Source organism: Hyaena hyaena, unplaced genomic scaffold, assembly GCF_003009895.1.
Source record: "Hyaena hyaena isolate Hyena2069 unplaced genomic scaffold, ASM300989v1 scaffold_1171, whole genome shotgun sequence".
NCBI lineage: Eukaryota > Metazoa > Chordata > Mammalia > Carnivora > Hyaenidae > Hyaena > Hyaena hyaena.
The window spans coordinates 216,882-236,183 of NW_024081805.1; the positions used below are offsets into that span (position 1 = coordinate 216,882).

General features: G+C 43.2%; 2 protein-coding genes across 3 annotated transcripts in view; one reads left to right on the forward strand and one right to left on the reverse strand.

Moving 5' to 3' along the window:
* Positions 1 to 1,911: 1,911 nt before the first annotated feature.
* Positions 1,912 to 2,670, reverse strand: LOC120224434 (coiled-coil-helix-coiled-coil-helix domain-containing protein 2-like). Its single transcript, XM_039222664.1, has one exon. The coding sequence runs from the start codon at positions 2,629 to 2,631 to the stop codon at positions 2,164 to 2,166; it is 468 nt and encodes a 155-aa protein (XP_039078595.1). The 5' UTR covers positions 2,632 to 2,670; the 3' UTR covers positions 1,912 to 2,163.
* A 9,992-nt stretch (positions 2,671 to 12,662) lies between these two features.
* KLHL15 (kelch like family member 15) overlaps positions 12,663 to 19,302 on the forward strand; it is a 34,878-nt gene continuing 28,238 nt past the window's right edge. Inside the window, exons 1-2 of one of the 2 annotated variants that reach the window (XM_039222655.1) lie at positions 12,663 to 12,738; positions 13,320 to 13,519. The gene's annotated coding sequence lies outside the window, so the exon portion shown is untranslated. Of the gene's footprint in view, positions 12,739 to 13,093; positions 13,520 to 19,302 lie in introns of those variants that run through there. The other variant, XM_039222653.1, reaches the window with a different exon arrangement.

The following is a 19,302-nucleotide window of genomic DNA, read 5'->3' on the forward strand; positions in this document are numbered from 1 at the left end:
CACCAAAAATATTGTCATTCATAAAACATTATAGTATCGTTAAATATTGGCACGCACTTAACAAAGGATTAATTTTTTATTTAACCCTCACAACAATCTGATGAGCTATATAGTATTATTCCCATTTTAGAAGTGAGGAAACGGAGTCCCCAAAAGATTAGATAACAGGCCCACAATACCAGTTTGTAAGTGACAGAGCTAGAATTCATAGGCAATTACAAGTATACTCTTTTTAAAAACTCAGCTTTGAGGGGCACCTGGGTGGCTTAGCCAGTTGAGCTTCTGACTTCGGCTCAGGTCATGAGCTCATGGTTCATAGGTTGGATTCCCATGTTGGGCTCTGTGCTGACAGCTCAGAGCCTGGAGCCTGCTTCGGATTCTGTGTCTCCCTCTCTCTACCCCTTCCCCACTCGACTCTATCTCTCTCTCAAAAATAAAAAATTTTAAGAATCAGCTTTGAGATAAAATTTACATACTATGATTCACTCATTTGATGTATACAATTCAGTGGTATTTAGTAAATTCATGGAACTGTGCAACCACAATTCAGATTTTGAATATTTCCGCAATCGTAAAGAGATCCCTCACGTCTATTTACAGTCATTCCCCCTTTCCGTCTCTGGCTGCTGGCAACCACTAATGGGCTTTGTCTCAACAATTTCTGGACATTTCATATAAATGGAATCATACAATATGCAGTCTTTCGCACCTGGCTTCTTTCACTGAGCACAGCAGTTTTGAGGTTCTTCCGTGTCGTTCATTCCTTTTTATTACTGAGTAAATTCCATTGTATGAACATAGAACATTTTGTCAATCCTTTCACGAGTTGATGGATATGTGGATTGTTTGCATTTTGGGCTATTTTGAATAATAGTGCTATGAACATATATGTACAAGTTTTCTTGGGAATAATGCTCATACAAACATTTCTGTACACGTTTCTATGAAAACATGTTTTCATTTCTCTTGGCAAAGATCTAGTTGTGCAATTGCTAAGTCCTACGGTAAATCTATGTTTAACATTTTGTGGAGCAGCCAAGCTTTCTTCTAAGATAACTGCACCATTGCACATTCCTATCAGGAGTGTATGAGGGCTCCAGTTTCTCCACATCCTCAGTAATGCTTGATATTGTCTCTTGTTTTTAGACATTCCAGTAGGTGCGGTTTTCATTTGCATTTGTCTAATAACTAATGAGGTTGAGCATCTTTTCATGTACTTATTAGCCATTCATATTCCTTCTTTGGTAAAATACCTATTCCAGCCCATTCTTAAACTGGGTTGCTTATGTTCTTATTACTGAATTGTAAGAGTTCTTTATATATTCTGGATACAAGTCCTTATCAGATACATGATTTGCAAATGTTTTCTTTCAATCTGTTGCTTGTCTTTTCATTTTCTTTTTAAAAAAATTTTTAGGGGCGCCTGGGTGGCTTAATCAGTTAAGCGTCCGACTTTCGCTTAGGTCATGATCTCGCAGTTCGTGGGTTTGAGCCCCGCGTCGGGCTCTGTGCTGACTGCCAGCTCAGAGCCTGGAGCCTGTTTCAGAGTCTGTGACTCCCTCTCTTTCTGACCCTCCCCTGCTCACGCTGTCTCTCTTTCCCTCTCCTAGAAATAAATAAAACATTAAAAAAATTTTTTGAATGCTTATTTATTTTTAAGAGAGAGGGAGGCAGAGCATGAACAAGGGAGTGGCAGAGAGAGAGGGAGATACAGAATTCCAAGCAGGTTCCAGGCTCTGAGCTGTCAGCACAGAGCCCGACACAGTGCTCAAACTCAGGAACCGTGAGATCATGACCTGAGCCGAAGTCCGACACTTAACCGACTGAGCCACCCAGGCACCCCTCATTTTCTTTTCTTTTTTTTTTTGGGGAGAAAAATCACTTTATTCTAATTAGTTCACAAACAATAATATCACAAAAGCTGGTTTGACGAGGCACATGAACATATGCCCAGCTCCAAACTCAAAACTATCTCACAATGAACTTCTATGCAGAAAGAACACCGGTTTTCATACCGATCCTGAAGAAAGCTGTATTTAATGATACAGGAGAGGTTTAACTGGTGGTTTTTTACTTTATATCTTCACTATCAGTTATATTTTTATGCTAAATTAACTTGGTCATGAGAGACGATTTTCCGTATCTTCAATTTGAACTTCTTGATTAGGCTAATCCATTTGCAAATCTGCACTGTCTCAGCACCTCTCTGAAACCTTCACAAGGCTTAAGGTCACCCTGATTCTGGGCACACTCCAGAAACTGTTTCATCTCATAGTGGCATGGGCCAAACTGCTGCTGCTGCTGGCATGCTGGTTGGGTTCCCTGAGGCTCCTGGTAAGTGATGTCAGGCCTTGAAGGCTCTGCACTACTTCCTCCACCGAAGCCCCCAGTGATGGCATGACCTAGGGTGTGCCCGACAGCAGAGCCCACAGCCACGCCAGCTGCAGTGGTGGCCATTTGGGCCATCAGACCTGGCTGCCGGGGCGCAGCGGCAGGTGCGCCGACAGCAGATGGTGGAGCGGCTGCTGGCGGCTGAGCTGCTGGCGCGGATCTGGGAGCAGCTCTCATCTGAGGTGCCCGGCTGGCCGGAGGGGCCATGCGGGAGGTGCGGCTCCGGCTTCCACTCGTCATGGCAACAGCACGGCGGCTCGGCGTCTAGAAGAGCGAGACTCTGCGGGGACCCCGGCCGCTTCTGCTGGCACCCCTCATTTTCTTAATGGTATCTTTGAAGAGCAAAAGTTTTTAACTTTGAGGAATTCCGATTTATTTCTTCTTCTATGAATCATTCTTTGGGTATCATTATTTAAGAACACTTTACCTAACTCAAGTTCACAAAGATTTACTCCTAGATTTTCTTCTTAAAGGTTGATAGTTTTAGCTCTTATATTTAGCTTATAATCTATTTTGAGTTAACTTTTGTATATAGTGTGAGGAAAAGGTTTAACTCCATCTTTTTACATGCGGATATGCGATTGTCCCATCACTGTTTCCCTTCCCTATTGAATTGCCTTAGCATCTTAGTAGAAAATAAATTTTCCATCAATTGACTATATTTCTGGACTCTCAATACCGTTCCATTGATCCACATGTCCAAACTTATGCCAGTACCACACTGTCTTGATTTCTGTAGTTTCATAGTATATTCTGAAATTGGAAAGTGTCATCTTTCAACAATGTTATTTTTCAAAACTGTTTTGGCCCTTCTAGAGCTTTTGAATTTCCATAAATTTCAGGATCAGCCTGTCAGTTTCTGCCAAGAAGAACAAGAACAAGAAGAAGAGGAAAAAGAAAAAAGAAAAACAAAGAGCCTGCTGGTTTTTCGATATGGATTGTTTTGAATCTGTAGATGAATTTAGGGAGACTCACCATCTTGACAATATTGAGACTTCAGCATCACAGGGCTATCCTGCCTCACCTATACGTAGCATTAAATGAATGCCCCTCCCCCAAACAGCACTGCTCTCTTCTAAGGTCACTGGAAAGCATGAAGCTCAGCCATGCTTTCGGCCAGGCCTGGGCCCCGTCGCTCACGTAATGCTTTCCCAGCTTCACTTCAGCTACTACCGCCCCATGCTGTGGCGGCCCGAACTGACTTCCCTAAAGTCGCTCTCGGCCCTGTATCGACAAAGACAGTTTGTCCCGAGAGAGCTATGCAATCACGGTGTTTTTTGCGTTTTTTGTTTGTTGGTTTGTTTAAAGAACTTCGTTTTAGAACCAATAAATAACCTCAGAGCCTGGCTGCACTCCCGTCTCTATCCTTAACCACATTCAAACCCTACAGCTGTGCTTCTGGCAACAGTAATTACTGAAGGCATTTTTTCACTTCTTTCATTGCGCAGACACCATACAGCAGCTCTTCATGGCTCCCACTCACCTCAGCTCTGGCGCTCACACTTAGGGTGTGTGTGTGTGTGTGTGTGTGTGCGTGCGCGCGTGTGCGCGCGTGCACATCTACTGAAACGCGGTGCTTATGAATATGTGGCTTGTACCTTGAGGCTTCTAAAGTATAGTGTTGCTTTTCATTGGTTCATAAAGAACATAAAAATGATTAACTTTGGAGGCAATTTGTTCTTTCTAGCATTTTCATTTACAAGGGGGCATTGTCTACATTGTGTTCCAAGTAGATATATTTCATTAAAATGATGACATTCATTTCATCTTTTATAGACAGTGGAATTGTAACAACTTACAATACTTTTCTATCTGGCTTGGCATACCACACTCTGTGTTTTACCCTTATCTCACTCTGTGCTCCTCCGGCTCCTTGACTATTCTCTATCTTTCCCTGGATGACTCCCTACCGTTGGTGTGCTCCAGGGCCCAGTCCTTGCTCTACTTTTTTCAGCCCCTTGGTAATCTCATAAACACTTCATGGAAATGTGGCTTGCAATATTGAGGCTTCCAAAGCAGAGGGTTATTTTTCATTGTTTCAGAAGAAGCACAAAAATTATTAACTTTTTATTTATTTTAAAAAAATTTATAGTTTATTTTTGAGACAGAGGATCTCAAGCGGGCCCTGTGCTGACAGTAGAGAGCCCGATGTGATGCGGGACTCGAACTTAGGACCTGTGATGTCATGACCTGAACCAAAGTCGGACGTTTAACCAACTGAACCACCCAAGTGGCTTGAATGTTACCATTTTAACTTAATGTTATTACCTTGAAATACAGTGCAAGCAATGTTCTCTTGAAAATGAAAATGTCAAGGGCCCCTGGATGCCTCAGTCAGTTAAGCTTCCAACTCTTGCTTTTGGCTCAGGTCATGACCTCAGGATAGAGTTCAAGACCAGAGCCCGACGCGGGGCTCGAACCCACAAACTGTGAGATCACGACCTGAGCTGAAGTCAAAGTTGGACGCTCAACCGACTGAGCCCCAGGCACCCCAAGTGTCGGAGGCCGGCTCCGACAGGTCCAGGGGTCCCTGAAGGATGGACGGTGTCGGCGAGAGAGAGAGTGAGAGAGCCCCGAGATCTTTTCTGATCACCAGGCAGGCATCTCTGTTCTGTCGGTTTTTGTGTCTTTATGTAAAGGTTCAGCAACAAGATGAAGTCAGAGAAAGGAATTTCTTACAATGGGAGGCCTTTTGTGATGTATAGAGATTACTAAAATAATAATAATAATAATCTTTTCTAAAGTTTATTTATTTTGTGTGTGTGAGAGAGTGCACATGCAAGCCAGGAAGGGGCAGAGAGAGAGAGGGAGAGAGAGAATCCCGGGCTCGATCTCACCAACTGAGAGACCATGACCTGAGCCTAAATCAAAAGTCAGACGCTTAACCGACTGAACCACCCAGGAGCTCCTAAGCTTTTTAAAAAATGGAATCTGAGAGTCCCCAAATTTTCCAGTCTTTCAAGTGTGTTGTTTTTTAAAAAAATTTTTTTAATGTTTTATTTATTTTTGAGAGAGAGAGAGAGAGACAGCATGAGCAGGGGAGGGTCAGAGAGAGAGGGAGACACAGAATTAGAAGCAGGCTCCAGGCTCTGAGCTAGCTGTCGGCACAGAGCCTGACACGGGGCTCGAACCCACGAACTGTGAGATCATGACCTGAGCTGAAGTCGGACGCTTAACCGACTGAGCCACCCAGATGCCCTCAAGTGTGTTGTTTTTACAGCCCAATAGAATAACTTGAGACTTTATGTTGCACGACTAATAGGAAATCCGTGTCTTCATGAATGTTAGAGGATTCCTGGCTAATGCCTACACACCTTGCTGTTGCTGGTCACCTGTCACTTGGAATGGCTCCTCATAGTTTCTATCCTATTATCTCTAGCTTTCTGGTCTGTCACCACCTCTCCACGTTTCTCCAGCTCTCTCTGTGTACTTTCTGCCTCACACACTTGACTCTCCCTCCAATTCTCTAGCAAAGCAAAAACCTAAAGCTATCACAAGGATACTTCAGTCTCTTTAAACAGGGCATAGCTTCTAGAGATCCCTAAACAGGGATGTCTTCTCTGGCCATCTGTAAGTCAGAATTGTAGCCATTAGGTGGGAACAACATGGGGTGCTATGTGAGCCATAGGTAGGGGCATGTCATTCGGGCTTGAGAGGGTCAAACAAGTCTTCTCAGAGGCAGTAATTTCTTTTTACAATTTTTTAATGTTTATTTATTTTTTAGAGAAAGAGGGGATGGGGGGACAGAGAGAGGGAGACACAGAATCCGAAGCAGGCTCCAGGCTCTGAGCTGTCAGCACAGGGCCCCATGCGGAGCTGGAACCCACGAACCGTGAGATCATGACCTGAGCCGAAGTCATGCTTAACCAACTGAGCCACCCAGGCGCCTGAGGCAGTAATTTCTAAATTCAGTCTAAAGGGAAGAATAGAGGGGAAAGGGAAGAGAGTAAAGGACCCCTCCCCCCACCAGCGCAGTGCATTCCAGGCCTAGGAGAGGCAGCAAGGCAGCTTTATTTAGAGAATTGCTGATAATTTTGTAGGATTACAGCGTAGGACACAAGAAGTGAAGAAGGAAAAGAAGAACCATCAAGGCTACTGAGTATAGACCGAGGCAGTAAAGGCTTCTCCCATTCGGTGTGGCCTCTCACGCCAAGCTGTTTCCACTGTGCCATGCTGTTGTTACATGGATGAACATATTAAATGATCTTGCATGTTTACTCCTACTTAATTCCATAAATTGTTTATTTACTATAGTAAAATAGTGATCTAATTTATCCTAATCTACTATGTTAATTTACTTATTCATGCCATCAGTATTGATGAATGCCTATTGTGTACCAAGTCCTATTCTAAGCACTCGAGCATCAGTGACCAAAACATACAAAAACCCTTGCCATCTCAAAGATTAAATAAATCAGGTGATGGGGCGCCTGCGGGGCTCAAGTCAGTTGGGGGGCCGACTTCGGCTCAGGTCATGATCACACAGTTCGTGGGTTCGAGCCCCGCGTCGGGCTCTGTGCTTACAGCCAGCTCAGAGCCTGGAGCCTGCTTCAGATTCTGGGTCTCCCTCTCTCTCTGACCCTCCTCTGCTCACGCTCTCTCGCTCTCTCAGAAATAAATAAAACATTAAAATGTTTTAAAAATAAATTTTAAATAAATAAATAAATCCGGTGGTAAACAAAATAAATAAGCAAATTCTGTGGCCTATTAGAATGCGATGAGCACTCTGGGAAATAACAGAGCGGGGTAAAAGATTCAGAAGAGTGTTGAAGAGGGCTGTTCCAGCTTTAACTGGGGGTAATCAATGTAGGAGGTTGCTTTTGAGCTTTGACTTGACGGAGGTGAAGGATCGGACCGTGTGAAGCTTTGTAGACCGTTGTAAGGTCTTGGCCTTTGAGAAATTGGGAACCATTGGAAGCTCTTGAGAAGAGAAGCAGTACAACTAACACTAAGGCCACCTGTGCAAATAATAGAATTTGGGCCCAATGTAATGGACAATATGATGACTATAGTTAACACTACCGTATGGGATATTGAAAGTTGCCAAGAGATTAAATCCGAAAAATTCTCATCACAAGGAAAAACTGTTGTTTTTCTCTTTCATCTGTATGAGATGACGGATGTTAGCTTACTGTGGCAATCCTTTCACAATATATTTGTGTCAAGTCGCTATGCTATATGTGTGAAGCTTCTACAGTGCTCTATGTCAGTAACATTGAAAGAAAAGAAAACCCCTGGAAATATAACATGCACAGACAAATACATAAGAAGTTAGGCTCCTAAACAATTTAAGTGGACGAACATGCAAGCGGGGAGGTGGGGTAAGGAGACTTGCCTAACAATGGAATGGAAGCTAAAGGAGACACTGTAGGAAGTGGCAAGACTCAGCAAATATTCTAAAGGTAGAGCCAGTGGGATTTCTTGGACGTAGAGATAAAGAGAGGAGACAAGGAAGTCGCCGAGGTTTCCAGCCTGAGTGACCGGAAGGATAGAATTGGCATTTCCTGACATGGGGAAGACCTCAAGGGGAGCATGTTTGAAATGAGTGGGCAAGAAAGGAGAAGGGGGGGCGCCTGGGTGGCTTAGTCGGTTAAGCGTCCAACTTTCACTTGGGTCATGATCTCGTGGTTCGTGGGTTCGAGCCCCGCGTCGGGCTCTGTGCTGACTGCCAGCTCAGAGCCTGGAGCCTGTTTCAGCCTGTGACTCCCTCTCTCTCTGACCCTCCCCTGCTCACGCTGTCTCTCTCTCTCCTAAAAATAAAAACATTAAATAAAAATATTTAAAAAAAAAAAAAAAGAAAGGAGAAGGGGGCACACTAAGGGGAGGGAGGCATCCAGAAGAACAGGGAGCGGGTGTAAGAGACCGGAGTGTGCTAAGCTACAAACTGGAGAGACTAGAAGTTGCTTGATGTCCACCATCAATAAAAGGTGCAGTGGATGTTGCCACTTTCTTTTGTTTTAATTTTTTAATTCTTATTTTTGAGAAAGAATGTGAGCGTGGGAGGGGCAGAGAGAGAGAGGGACAGAGGATCTCAAGCGGGCTCTGTGCTGACAGTAGAGAGTCCGATGTGAAGCGGGACTTGAACTTAGGACCTGTGAGGTCATGACCTAAACCAAAGTCGGACGTTTAACCAACTGAACCACCCAAGTGGCTTGAATGTTACCATTTTAACTTAATGTTATTACCTTGAAATACAGTGCAAACAATGTTCTCTTGAAAATGAAAATGTCAAGGGCCCCTGGATGCCTCAGTCAGTTAAGCTTCCAACTATTGCTTTTGGCTCAGGTCATGACCTCAGGATAGAGTTCAAAACCAGAGTCGGGCTCTGCACTGATAGCGAGGAGCCTGCTTGGGATGCTCTTACTCCCTCTCTCTCTCTCTCTCTCTGCCCCTCCCCTGCTTGCTCGCTCTCTCAAAATAAATAAACTTAAAAAAAAGTTTTAAATGAAAATGTCAAAAAGAACAAGTGTTTGAAAAGTTAATCATTCTTGGGTGCCGGGAGCCGCACTGGCCTCTCTGGATGGCAGTCACAGCGAGGAAATGGCAGTGTTTGCAGCTCCTGCCATGAGAAATGAAAACTGGTATCTCCTTCTGCTACTACTGGCTCATGTTGGATATAAGCCTGCTGGTATTGACCAGGCCTCACAATATTCCATATCAGACCAATATTCTGAACACAGATACCTCATAAGGAAAAGCATATTCCTGCCTTTGCAAGAGAGATTTTAGATGAAAGCTCGGTGGGTGATTGTCAAAAGGCTCTTCCTATGGACCTTGCAGACCCAAGACTTAGATAATAAAGGAGGTTAAGAACACAAGAGTTACAATTGAGCCTGGCCCCGAGACTAAGGGCCTATATTGGGGTTAAGAGCAAAACATAGTTACTACATATATCTTTGCTAATTGATGAAACATAACAGTCCCTTCCTCAAGGCCTACATTCCACAAACACCCTCCCTTATACTGGCAGCTGGGATGAGGATAGATAAGAGTAGCTAAAACATAACCCAGGGGCAAAAGACTGACCCATTCAGGGTCCCCATGATAGTCTCCACAAACAAACCAATTCAGAAACATTCATCCTCTTGAGAGCCAGACAAAATACTCCTAGCTTATCTATATACAATTTGACCTATATGTTATCCTATTTTTCACTAAGAACATTCTGTTATTTCCTTGATCGGAATAATTCTGCAATTGATATCACAAAAGGCCTCCCATTGTAAGAAATTCCTTTCTCTGACTTCATCTTGTTGCTGAACCTTTACATAAAGACACAAAAACCGACAGAACAGAGATGCCTGCCTGGTGATCAGAAAAGATCTCGGGGCTCTCTCACTCTCTCTCTCGCCGACACCGTCCATCCTTCAGGGACCCCTGGACCTGTCGGAGCCGGCCTCCGACACTTGGGGTGCCTGGGTGGCTCAGTCGGTTGAGCGTCCAACTTTGACTTCAGCTCAGGTCGTGATCTCACAGTTTGTGGGTTCGAGCCCCGCGTCGGGCTCTGGTCTTGAACTCTATCCTGAGGTCATGACCTGAGCCAAAAGCAAGAGTTGGAAGCTTAACTGACTGAGGCATCCAGGGGCCCTTGACATTTCTCTATACCCAACATGAGGCTTGAACCCACGACCCCAAGATCAAGAGTTGCATACTTTTCCGACTGAGTCACCTAGGCACCACTCAGATTGCATTTTGAAGGTTCCATCTGCAATAGGAACCAGCAAAAAATGTAGAGGACAAGAGGTACCATCCTGTTGGAATGTGGCAGTGTACCGGTCTTGGTATGTACCGGCAGAAGTTGGCACTGATTTGGGGGGATTGCTGGTGGATCCCGAGGGAGTGAGACTGACTGGACCCCAACAAGATCCCTTAAAAACCATCAAAAGCGGGGCGCCTGGGTGGCCTAGTCGGTTAAGCGTCCGACTTTCGCTTAGGTCATGATCTCACGGTTCGTGGGTTCGAGCCCCGCGTCGGGCTCTGTGCTGACTGCCAGCTCAGAGCCTGGAGCCTATTTCAGAGTCTGTGTTTCCCTCTCTCTCTGACCCTCCCCTGCTCACGCTGTCTCTCTCTCTCTCCTAGAAATTTAAAAAAAACAAAAAAACAAAAAACATCAAAAGCTATCAAGCGCCTGTCCAAACAGTTTTCAAGAGAAAAGAGAGTACATATGTAACTTTATCAGAGTTCACTGAAAATACAACTTTTTGATTTCCAGAGATTAAAGCGGGAGCTAGTTACATGAAGAGTGACTACCTTATCACAGACACTGGGCTTCTAAAAAGCCAAAAAAAAAAAGGTGGGGCAGGGGAAGGTTACAGAGTACCCTAAATCCTCACCACTCCCAGGTAGGAACCTCCTTCCAACTCTACCACCATTCTCAGACCCGCGTTACTAGGGTGTCTCAGGACATTTCAGTTTGAGGAGTCTCTTCAAATACCCAAGTTAGAGGGCTAGGAAAAGGCCGCTTCCCTTTGCCCCGTGGGGCTCTACCAGTGTGAAAAGATGCCCTCAAGGTATTCGGGAGCTCCCATTACTTTCCAGTAATTGATGGGAAAAGTAATTGAATACAGGAATTACCTGGAGGAGTTAGTTTATTTAAACGATGTGGTTTTTGCTTAGTCTCAGAGAAGCAGAATGCTTCTTACTGTACTAGACCCACCTATTCACTTTTTTTTTCTTAAATGAAAAGTGAGAGAGGTATCACAGATTACATAGAACATTTTTGTTTTTTGAGGAATGGACTCTACATAGTAAATATAGAGATTGGTGAAAAGACACGGCACAGTTTCAGAGGCAGTATTTTTTAAAAGGACGTTTTAGATATAACAGGATGTCATATATAAGGACACTGATATCATAAGGGGTGTACTGATCACAGTGGTTCATGACATCACTCACTGTAGGTATATATACCAGCTACCCGCCACACAGACACATTTCGATTCCTCCTTGAATCAAGAACGTTAAGTCTCTCTCTGGGTAGGTCCCTGCTGCACTATGTAATGTATATCTCAAAATGTATGCTTGTGGGGAATAGAATCAAAATTCACCCATTTTAAATGCTCAAGAATAATGTATGAAAACTCAAATGTTCAAAGTTTAATGTATGTCATTTTAAAGTATATTTTATGGCTTATAGTTTTTAAAGATTGTTTTATAGTTTAAGTAAAAAAATAAGCTTATTTCCCTATTTCCTTAGGATTCAGGTGATTCTCTAGTTTTTCCCACGAACTAGCCTACTTCAGCAAAAAAGTACACCGTGTGCTATCTTGGCCTCTTGGGAAACATGACATGTTCAAGTTTGCTAGAAAGAGATAATGATCGCTTTTAGCCACACACCTCCCTCTAAATTCATGGGGATACTGGTGTAGAGAGAAAATGGCGACGGGGGGTGGGGTGGGGTGGGGGTTGGGGTAGGAGAAATTCCTCAGTTTAGGATTAGAAATGGGCACTGGATGACTTAATTTAAGGTTAGCTGTAGAACCACTGGTCTCCAGCTGTGTACTTGTCATTACATTTTTCTCACAAAGAGATTTCACAATAAATTTACAGAACAGTCCTTAGTATAGTTCTATATTCTTATATCAAACAAGGCGATATATTTAAAAGACATTAGCTCGAATTCTACAGCTGATTTATTTAAAAAGAACCACCACCCCAAAAATCACTGCTCTCTGAACGTTCGTTCTTGCCATCTTATTTTGACGCAAATAGAACAGCGTTTTTAGATCCGACATTTCTGTGTGGTGCAGACATGTCGTTTTCTATGAATTTTCTCACCTCTGGGAAATGCATTCCCGAAAGAGTAATTGTTGTGTAATAAGCAAAGTGGAACTATGACGCAAGAATCCCCTGCAAGTTGCTTTACAAAAATGATGTCATTTGGCGCAGAAGTAGTCAATTTTATAAAACTGGTAGCTAGGGCAAGGCTTCCTCCACGTCGTCGCAGACTCCCCCACCCCCACCGTGGCGTTCAAGGTGCAAAAAGACATTTTCCCGGCGTCCCAACCCTCAACTTTGTCCAGGGTGGGCGCACCCGCAGTGGCTTGAGCCCACCGCTTGTACAGACGAAGCGAGACCCCTGCGAGGGGACAAGCACCACCGGGTGTTCCCAGCCCCGACGGCGACGCCACGCGGGAAACCGCGTCGGGCCAGGGCCGCAATGCAGCGTCCGGCCGCCTTATTCTCTCGGTGGGGCCCGCCGGCGTGGCCGGCTTGAACGTGGGGCCCCGCGGGCGTGGGAGAGCCCTGCCCCCACCCCGCTCCCACACCCGCTCCCGCTCCCCCCGGCGCCGGAAGTGACGCGCGCTGGCTGAAAGATGGCGGCATTGGCGCTCTACCAGGGGGAAGGTAAACACCCTCCGGGCCGCGGCCCGCGCGCGGGCCCCCTCGAGGCGCCGATGGGGGACGAGGGCGCCTCCGAGGCCTGCTTTCCAACTCTTGCCTTCCTCCCCTTCGGCCTCCCTACCCGCGTGGCAGGCTTCCGCGTTGCGACGACGGCGCGCGGAGCCCCCTGCCGGCGGGCCCCGCCTCCCTGGGCCGGCCCCGGGCGGCTCCCGCGGCCCGCAGGGGGCGCGCGGCCCGGAGCGGCCCCTGGCTCGTGGCCCCGTACGCTCCGCCCCTTGCCCGCCCCTTTCCCGCCTTCCTCCACCCCCGGCGTGGGTGATCCTGAGGCTCGGCGCGCTTCGGGGCAGAAGCCCAGAGACGCCGTCGTCGACGCCGCTAGCACCCGTGCTTCTGCCGCTGCCCGCAGCCCCCCAACCCCTTCCCCCGCCCGTGGCCCCGAGTCGGCCCTCCAGCCGAGCCCCGCCGGGCGCCGCGAGGCCCCTGGCGTTGGCAAGGCCGGGCCCGGCCCCGACGCCGCGCCGCCTTGCGCCTTGCGCCGAGCCCGACTGTCTCGACTCGCGACTCAGCGCTGTCTTCTTTCCCAGGACTGGTTCCGAGGGGGCCACAGCCGCGCAGACTCGCCCCCCGCCGGAGCGCCCCGGCCCGGCCCGGGAGCGGCCCCTTGTAGAGGTTCGAGGAGCCTGCCGAGTGCCATCCCGGCGCCCGACCGCCCACCGCTTGGCCCGCCGGCCCGCTTCTTCCTGATGCAGACTGCCGTCCACTAGAGGCTGGACAGACCCCCGAGGTGCGTAGCCGCCCCTGGCCCTCCGGCCTGCAGGAGCCCGGGCTTCGTCCGCGTCCCCGCGCTCGGCACCGATTTGGTAGCCTTTTCTGCACAGACCCGAGTCAAACATTTGGTAGACGCCGGAAACTAATTTGTCTTTGAGTTTACTTAAATTGTTTGAAATCTCATTTTTTTCAAGGAGCAGGGGGAAGGAAGAAGCATAATTCAGCCATTTTTTGCAGCACACAGCTGCAGGTACCATGATTATTTTCTTCCGAACCCGTTCCTTCCCTTTAAAAATTCTGTTTATGCCTGAAATAGAAGTATGCGAAATGCGAGGCATAAAACGTGGAAATCGGAAGGAAGGTCTGGGTTCGACTGGGTGACGCTGAGAAAATCGCTTACCGAACCTCGGTTTCTTATCTATGAAATCTAGTCGGTAATAGCCACATCACAGGGTAGTGAGGACTATATGAGGTCATATATATGAAAATAACCTATAGCTTGTAAAGTGTAAAAATGCAAAGCCATTTTTTAAGTAACCCTTGCCAGAGTGCTTAACGTTGTAGTGGCTAACTGTTGCTGCCTTTTTTTCCCCCTGTATTATAAGAGTAAGCAGTAAGTACGGAATAGCGAAGCAGTGCTGTGAATCGACCAGATATATAATAGTCACGTTGCTTGGCCTTCTTCCTACGAAATGCTAACTGCTTATTTAAATAACGGTATTCTTTAATTCAAATTTAACGTTACTGTAGTGCTTTGCTTTTCATTTTTCTAGGCCGCTTATGTCCGTTTTCTTACTCGGAATATTTATTTGCCACTTTACGTTTAGTCTTCTATGTTTTCCGAATTTACATTTATTTTTGTTGCTCTGATTAAATTGTAACTCAGACAATGCATTTAAGGTATATTCTTTCATTTTAATGCTGTTTTTCATGTCTAGGGAACAGGATGCCTGAATATCTCTACCAATTTGAAAATTGTTTGTGAAGAGCTCACAAATGCATTCAGATTTCTGTAATTCTTAACAGATCTAGAAATGTATAGAAATTTTCGACTTTTTGGCAATGTAATAGTATTTGTATAATTTAATTCTCTTTTTAAATCATCACAGCACTTAGTAGGTGCTTAAAACCAGTTGTTCAGTGGTAAAGGGTGTTAATTTGCACTCTTGATGATTTAACTTGGGAGGAATAATAGAATCATAAATATTTGTGGTTTGAGAAATTGGACTTATTTGTCAGGATTTATAGTTTATGTGTGTAACAACAGATCAGGTCTGGAATAATTCTTACTTGGGTACATCAAAAATGTACCATGTAGTATGTTTTGGCTTAAAAATGGTCCACAAAAAGTGAAAGAGAAGCATTTTTCTTAGAATATTGTTATTTTTAGCCAACAAATGGTTTTCTGAGTTTTTTTCTGAGATGTTTTATTTTATAATCCCATACCAATTGTTTTTTAGAGTATGCTTTTGTGTTTTGTAAAAAGGTAGAATAATATAAGTGGGTGGGATTAAATTAGCAGATGGAAGAGCCTCTGTTAACATGCTGGGCTTTTATACATTGGACTTCGCGTTTGTCCTGAAGAAAAAATTTTGGCAAATGACTGCTTTATTGGGAATTTCAAGGTTTGACCTTCTCTCTGCCTTGCTTTGGGTTATCTGGGGCTAAAATCTTGGAACCAGGGCTGGCTGGGTTTTCATGGTGTTCAGAAGGGCCCTGAAATTGGTGTCATAATCTGCATGTAAAACTGGCATTGTTACAATATAAAGGTGAGCGGTAAAAGTCATGCTAACTTAAATTTTTAATTTCTCTTTATTCAGAGCTCATTAAGCAACAAATAAGCAAGTCAAGAGAGACCTCAGAAGAAAGGAGAAAACTTTTTATTTTAGTACCTTTAACGACACTTTTTTCCAGCTTTTGGATAAGGGGGCCCGAAGTTTCATTTCACTTGGGTCCCAAAAATTAGCTAGCCTGTTGTCAGCTTGCCTTTCATATTATAAATATTTTAAGAGTAAATAACATTAACTGTGAGGAGAATTAATATTTAGTTTGAGGGGTTGGGTTAATTTATTAGCATATATTCCCTCTGAACTGGAATACTGTAGTTTGGGGTTTTTTATTGAAGAGAAAGAGTCGTTGGTGAAGCATTGTAGGATACTGGTTAAACACAGAGGCTTTGATGTGGGCCGGACCCCAGCTCCCCCACTTAAGGGCAAGTTTCTTAACCTCTGTGAGCTTTGATTTTTCTCATTTTTAAATCAGGATGGTTACAGAACATGGAGCGTTGCGTGGATTAAATTTTCATTCATCCAACAAGTATTTATTAAGCACTTATTATATGCCAAGCGCTGTTATTTCTAGGTTGTGAGGGATACAACAGTTTAAAAGCAAACCCTTCCCCCCGCAAAAAAACCAAAACAGTAAACTAAACAAGGAAAAGAGCCTCTATCTCAATTTTAATACACTATGAAGAAAAATTAAGCAGAAAAAGTAAAGGGAGGATTTCTGGTTGTTAGGGCGGGTGAATTTCGTTTTGTTTTGTTTTTTAATTTTAAAGACGGGGTGTGGGGAAAGCCTCACTGATGACACTGCAGTAAAGACCTGAAGGGAACCATATATATCTGGAGATCTAGTGATCCAGGTAGAGGGAGCAGCAAGTGTAGAAGTCTTAAGGTGGGTGTGTGGCTAGTTTTTAAGAAACAGCAAAAGAGGCCAGTGTATCTGGGGCAGGGGGTCCGAGGGGGAGAATGATAGGAGATAATATTATTATTGCCATTTTAAGAATCATTGGAGAGGCTTTTGTGGTTCATTTTTGCTGTGGGTATATGTTGAATTGCCGCTGGTCCGAAAGCGGCCTTTTCAGAATCAGAAATTTTAACTTTGGAAGAGATTAGAAAAGGCGAGGTATTTCCTCAGATACTCTGTTTTTAATATAAGGCCTTTAAAGCTCATCTGGCTGAATCATTGCAGCAAATAAGAACAGATAGAAAAGTTATTTCTTTGTCTCTGATAAAATCATTGAATTTCGTTCATGATTCTGCATCATTTAAAGATTTGCCGGAAATCTGTATCAGGACATCAAGACACCTTCCAAAAGATTGAGTCTGATTGGATAATTCTTGTAGAGAACTAAAATGTTAACACTGTAATATTGATGATTTCAGGTTAGGATATAACTTAGAAGATTTGGAGTTTTATTCCCCAATAGAGGCTTTTCCTAGAATTCTCACTGGATGCAGTCTCAGAAGGCTAGGGAAGCTGTTTTCCATGACATCACTCTTGGACTACTACTGCGCTTAGTGAGGAAGAGGCAGAGGAGCACTAAATGAAAATCTTCGGATGAAAAAATAGCATTGAAGCAGGAGTGGTTTTTTCTCTTCTGAGGTTTCTTGTGTTATAGGTTGATTAAATGCTAAACATACCTGAAAAGTGAAGTAATTTGGATAATAGGTGCCAGCCTGGGGGCTGGGGGACCCAGAGCCTCCCTAAAAGCACAGTTGAACGGTCATTTGCAATTTGGTACGGAGTTGTAAGAACATTTAGACAAGAAAGAATTTCCAGTGTTAAATAAATTAAAGTTATGTAGCCCTGGCTCCCATATTAAACTGAGTTGTCTCAATTTGAATAGCATACGCAAGAATAAAATGACTGCTAATATAGCCTGTTTTTACATTTTTCTTGCCTTTTAGATTGAGAAGTTAACCACTTTGAGATCGCTGAACTTAAAATTTCTTCTTTATAAGTTACAGAAATTGTGAGAAACTCTGTGATTCTATTTTTTTCTGTAGTAAGCCTTGCATTTTCTTTGCAGTGTGTGAGTATGGCATTTTCTGTATTAGGCATCAACTTTGGTAAGCTACCAGTTTGAGGAAGAAGGTAGTATGAAATAATTAAAATTATTCTTTGAAAATAAGCATATCAAGCTTTGAGAATCTAGCTTTTGTTCCAAATTGACTTAGGATTTTGTATGAATTTTTCGAGGACTTTGGGAGGAATGTGAAAGCATTAGATTATTGCTTATGGCATAAACATGAAGGTTGATTTTGAAACTTCTTTTATTTAATTACCTAGAATTTTGCCCTGAAATTGGAATGGCAGCCTTCTAACTGAAAAGGAAGCATTTAATTTCTTTGCCTTTAATTTCCTGTCCAGTTTTACCCCCACCAGACTTCTTTCTTTACTGGTCACTAGAGAGTTTGAACTGTTAGAAATTTCTGTGATATAAATAGAGTAATAGTCTTCCAGGGCAGAGGTAGGAAGAGTATGTTTTGTGTATATGTGTATGTTATCATTGATCTCTTCTTATACCATCAGGAGTACTCTTCTTATACCATCAGGAGTACTCAGACCTTTTGGTCTCAGGACCTCATTATACTCTTAAAAATTTGGAGGACCCTTTAAGAGCTTCTGTTGATGTGGGTTGTATCTATTTATATTTACCAAAATAGAAATTAAAACAAGGAGATTAAAAAAAATACTTGTAGATACAATGCAATTAAAAAACCCATTACAGGTTAATCTGAATGACTTTTTTTTTTTTAATGAAAATTAACTGTTTTCCAAAACCATACTACACTTGGTGAAAAGAGAAGCCTACTGGCTTCTGCATTCAGTCTGTTACCATATCACACGTGTAGCCTCTGGAAAACAGAGAATGAAAGTTCTGGAAAGGACAGACAACTTTTAAAATTACGATTTTGAAAATAGTTTTGACTTTGTGGATTTCTTTTAGGTGACCAAGACCTCATTTATCCCTGGACTATACTTTGAAAATCACTGTACTAATGATTCTTAGGTATAGAAAATAAGAAGTTTTCTCTTTTCTGTAATCAGTGCCAAGTTTATGAAACAAGACAAACTCTTCAGTATTTCTTTCCTAGTAAAGAGAGTATGTCTTGTCATTTAGTTTAAGTTGGTTTCCCTTTTGAGAAAAAACCCACCATTTGAAATTCTGAAGGCCAAGTGTAGAGTATTACATATGTGGGTTTATAAACCATGATTCCCTTCAATCTGATGATATGTTTTGAAAAGTGAGGATACAGAATTTCTGTGCATTAAACATTTTGTAGGTCAGTAAATACCTCTTCTCAAAGCCCCATAATGAATTTTTTTCATCAGCCTTCATTGATTTATAGTCCTTATTTGAGTTTAGTTTTACAGAGATTCATTCTTACAACTATTTATTCTGTAAATTGCTATACTTCTAAAGAGAATTCTGATGCATAAGATTTTGTGGGGTTATTTTTGTATTCTTACACTTTCCTCTTTGTAGGTATTTTTTTTTATTTGTTTACATGTGTGTTTTGTGTTTTTATTTTAACACTTTTTTTTCCTTTGGAGCTTCCAGGGTATGGATTGTGAACAAGTTGATTTTGTTTCCCATGTTCATTTGTAAGTTTGTTGGATGCCTTAAACATTGATACTGTAGATCTGTGCTGCCCAATAGAATACAATACAAGTCACATGTAATTTTAACTTTTTTCATAGCCATGGTTTTTCTTTTAAAAAGTAAAAAAACAAGTGAGATTACTTTTAGTATATTTTATTTAACACATTATATCTAAAGTATTATTTCAACATGTGATTAGTACAAAAAATTATGTGATGAGATAATTTACAGTTTCTTTTTTGTACTAAATCTTTAAAATCTGGCATTCATTTTATACTTAGAGCACATCTTAATTTGGACTAGCCACATTTTAAGCGCTCCATAGCCCCTTGGCTAGGGGCTTGTATATTAAACAGCACAGATAGAGTAGCTACTCTGGTTAGGGCAGAGGAACTTGAAGAGCCCATAAA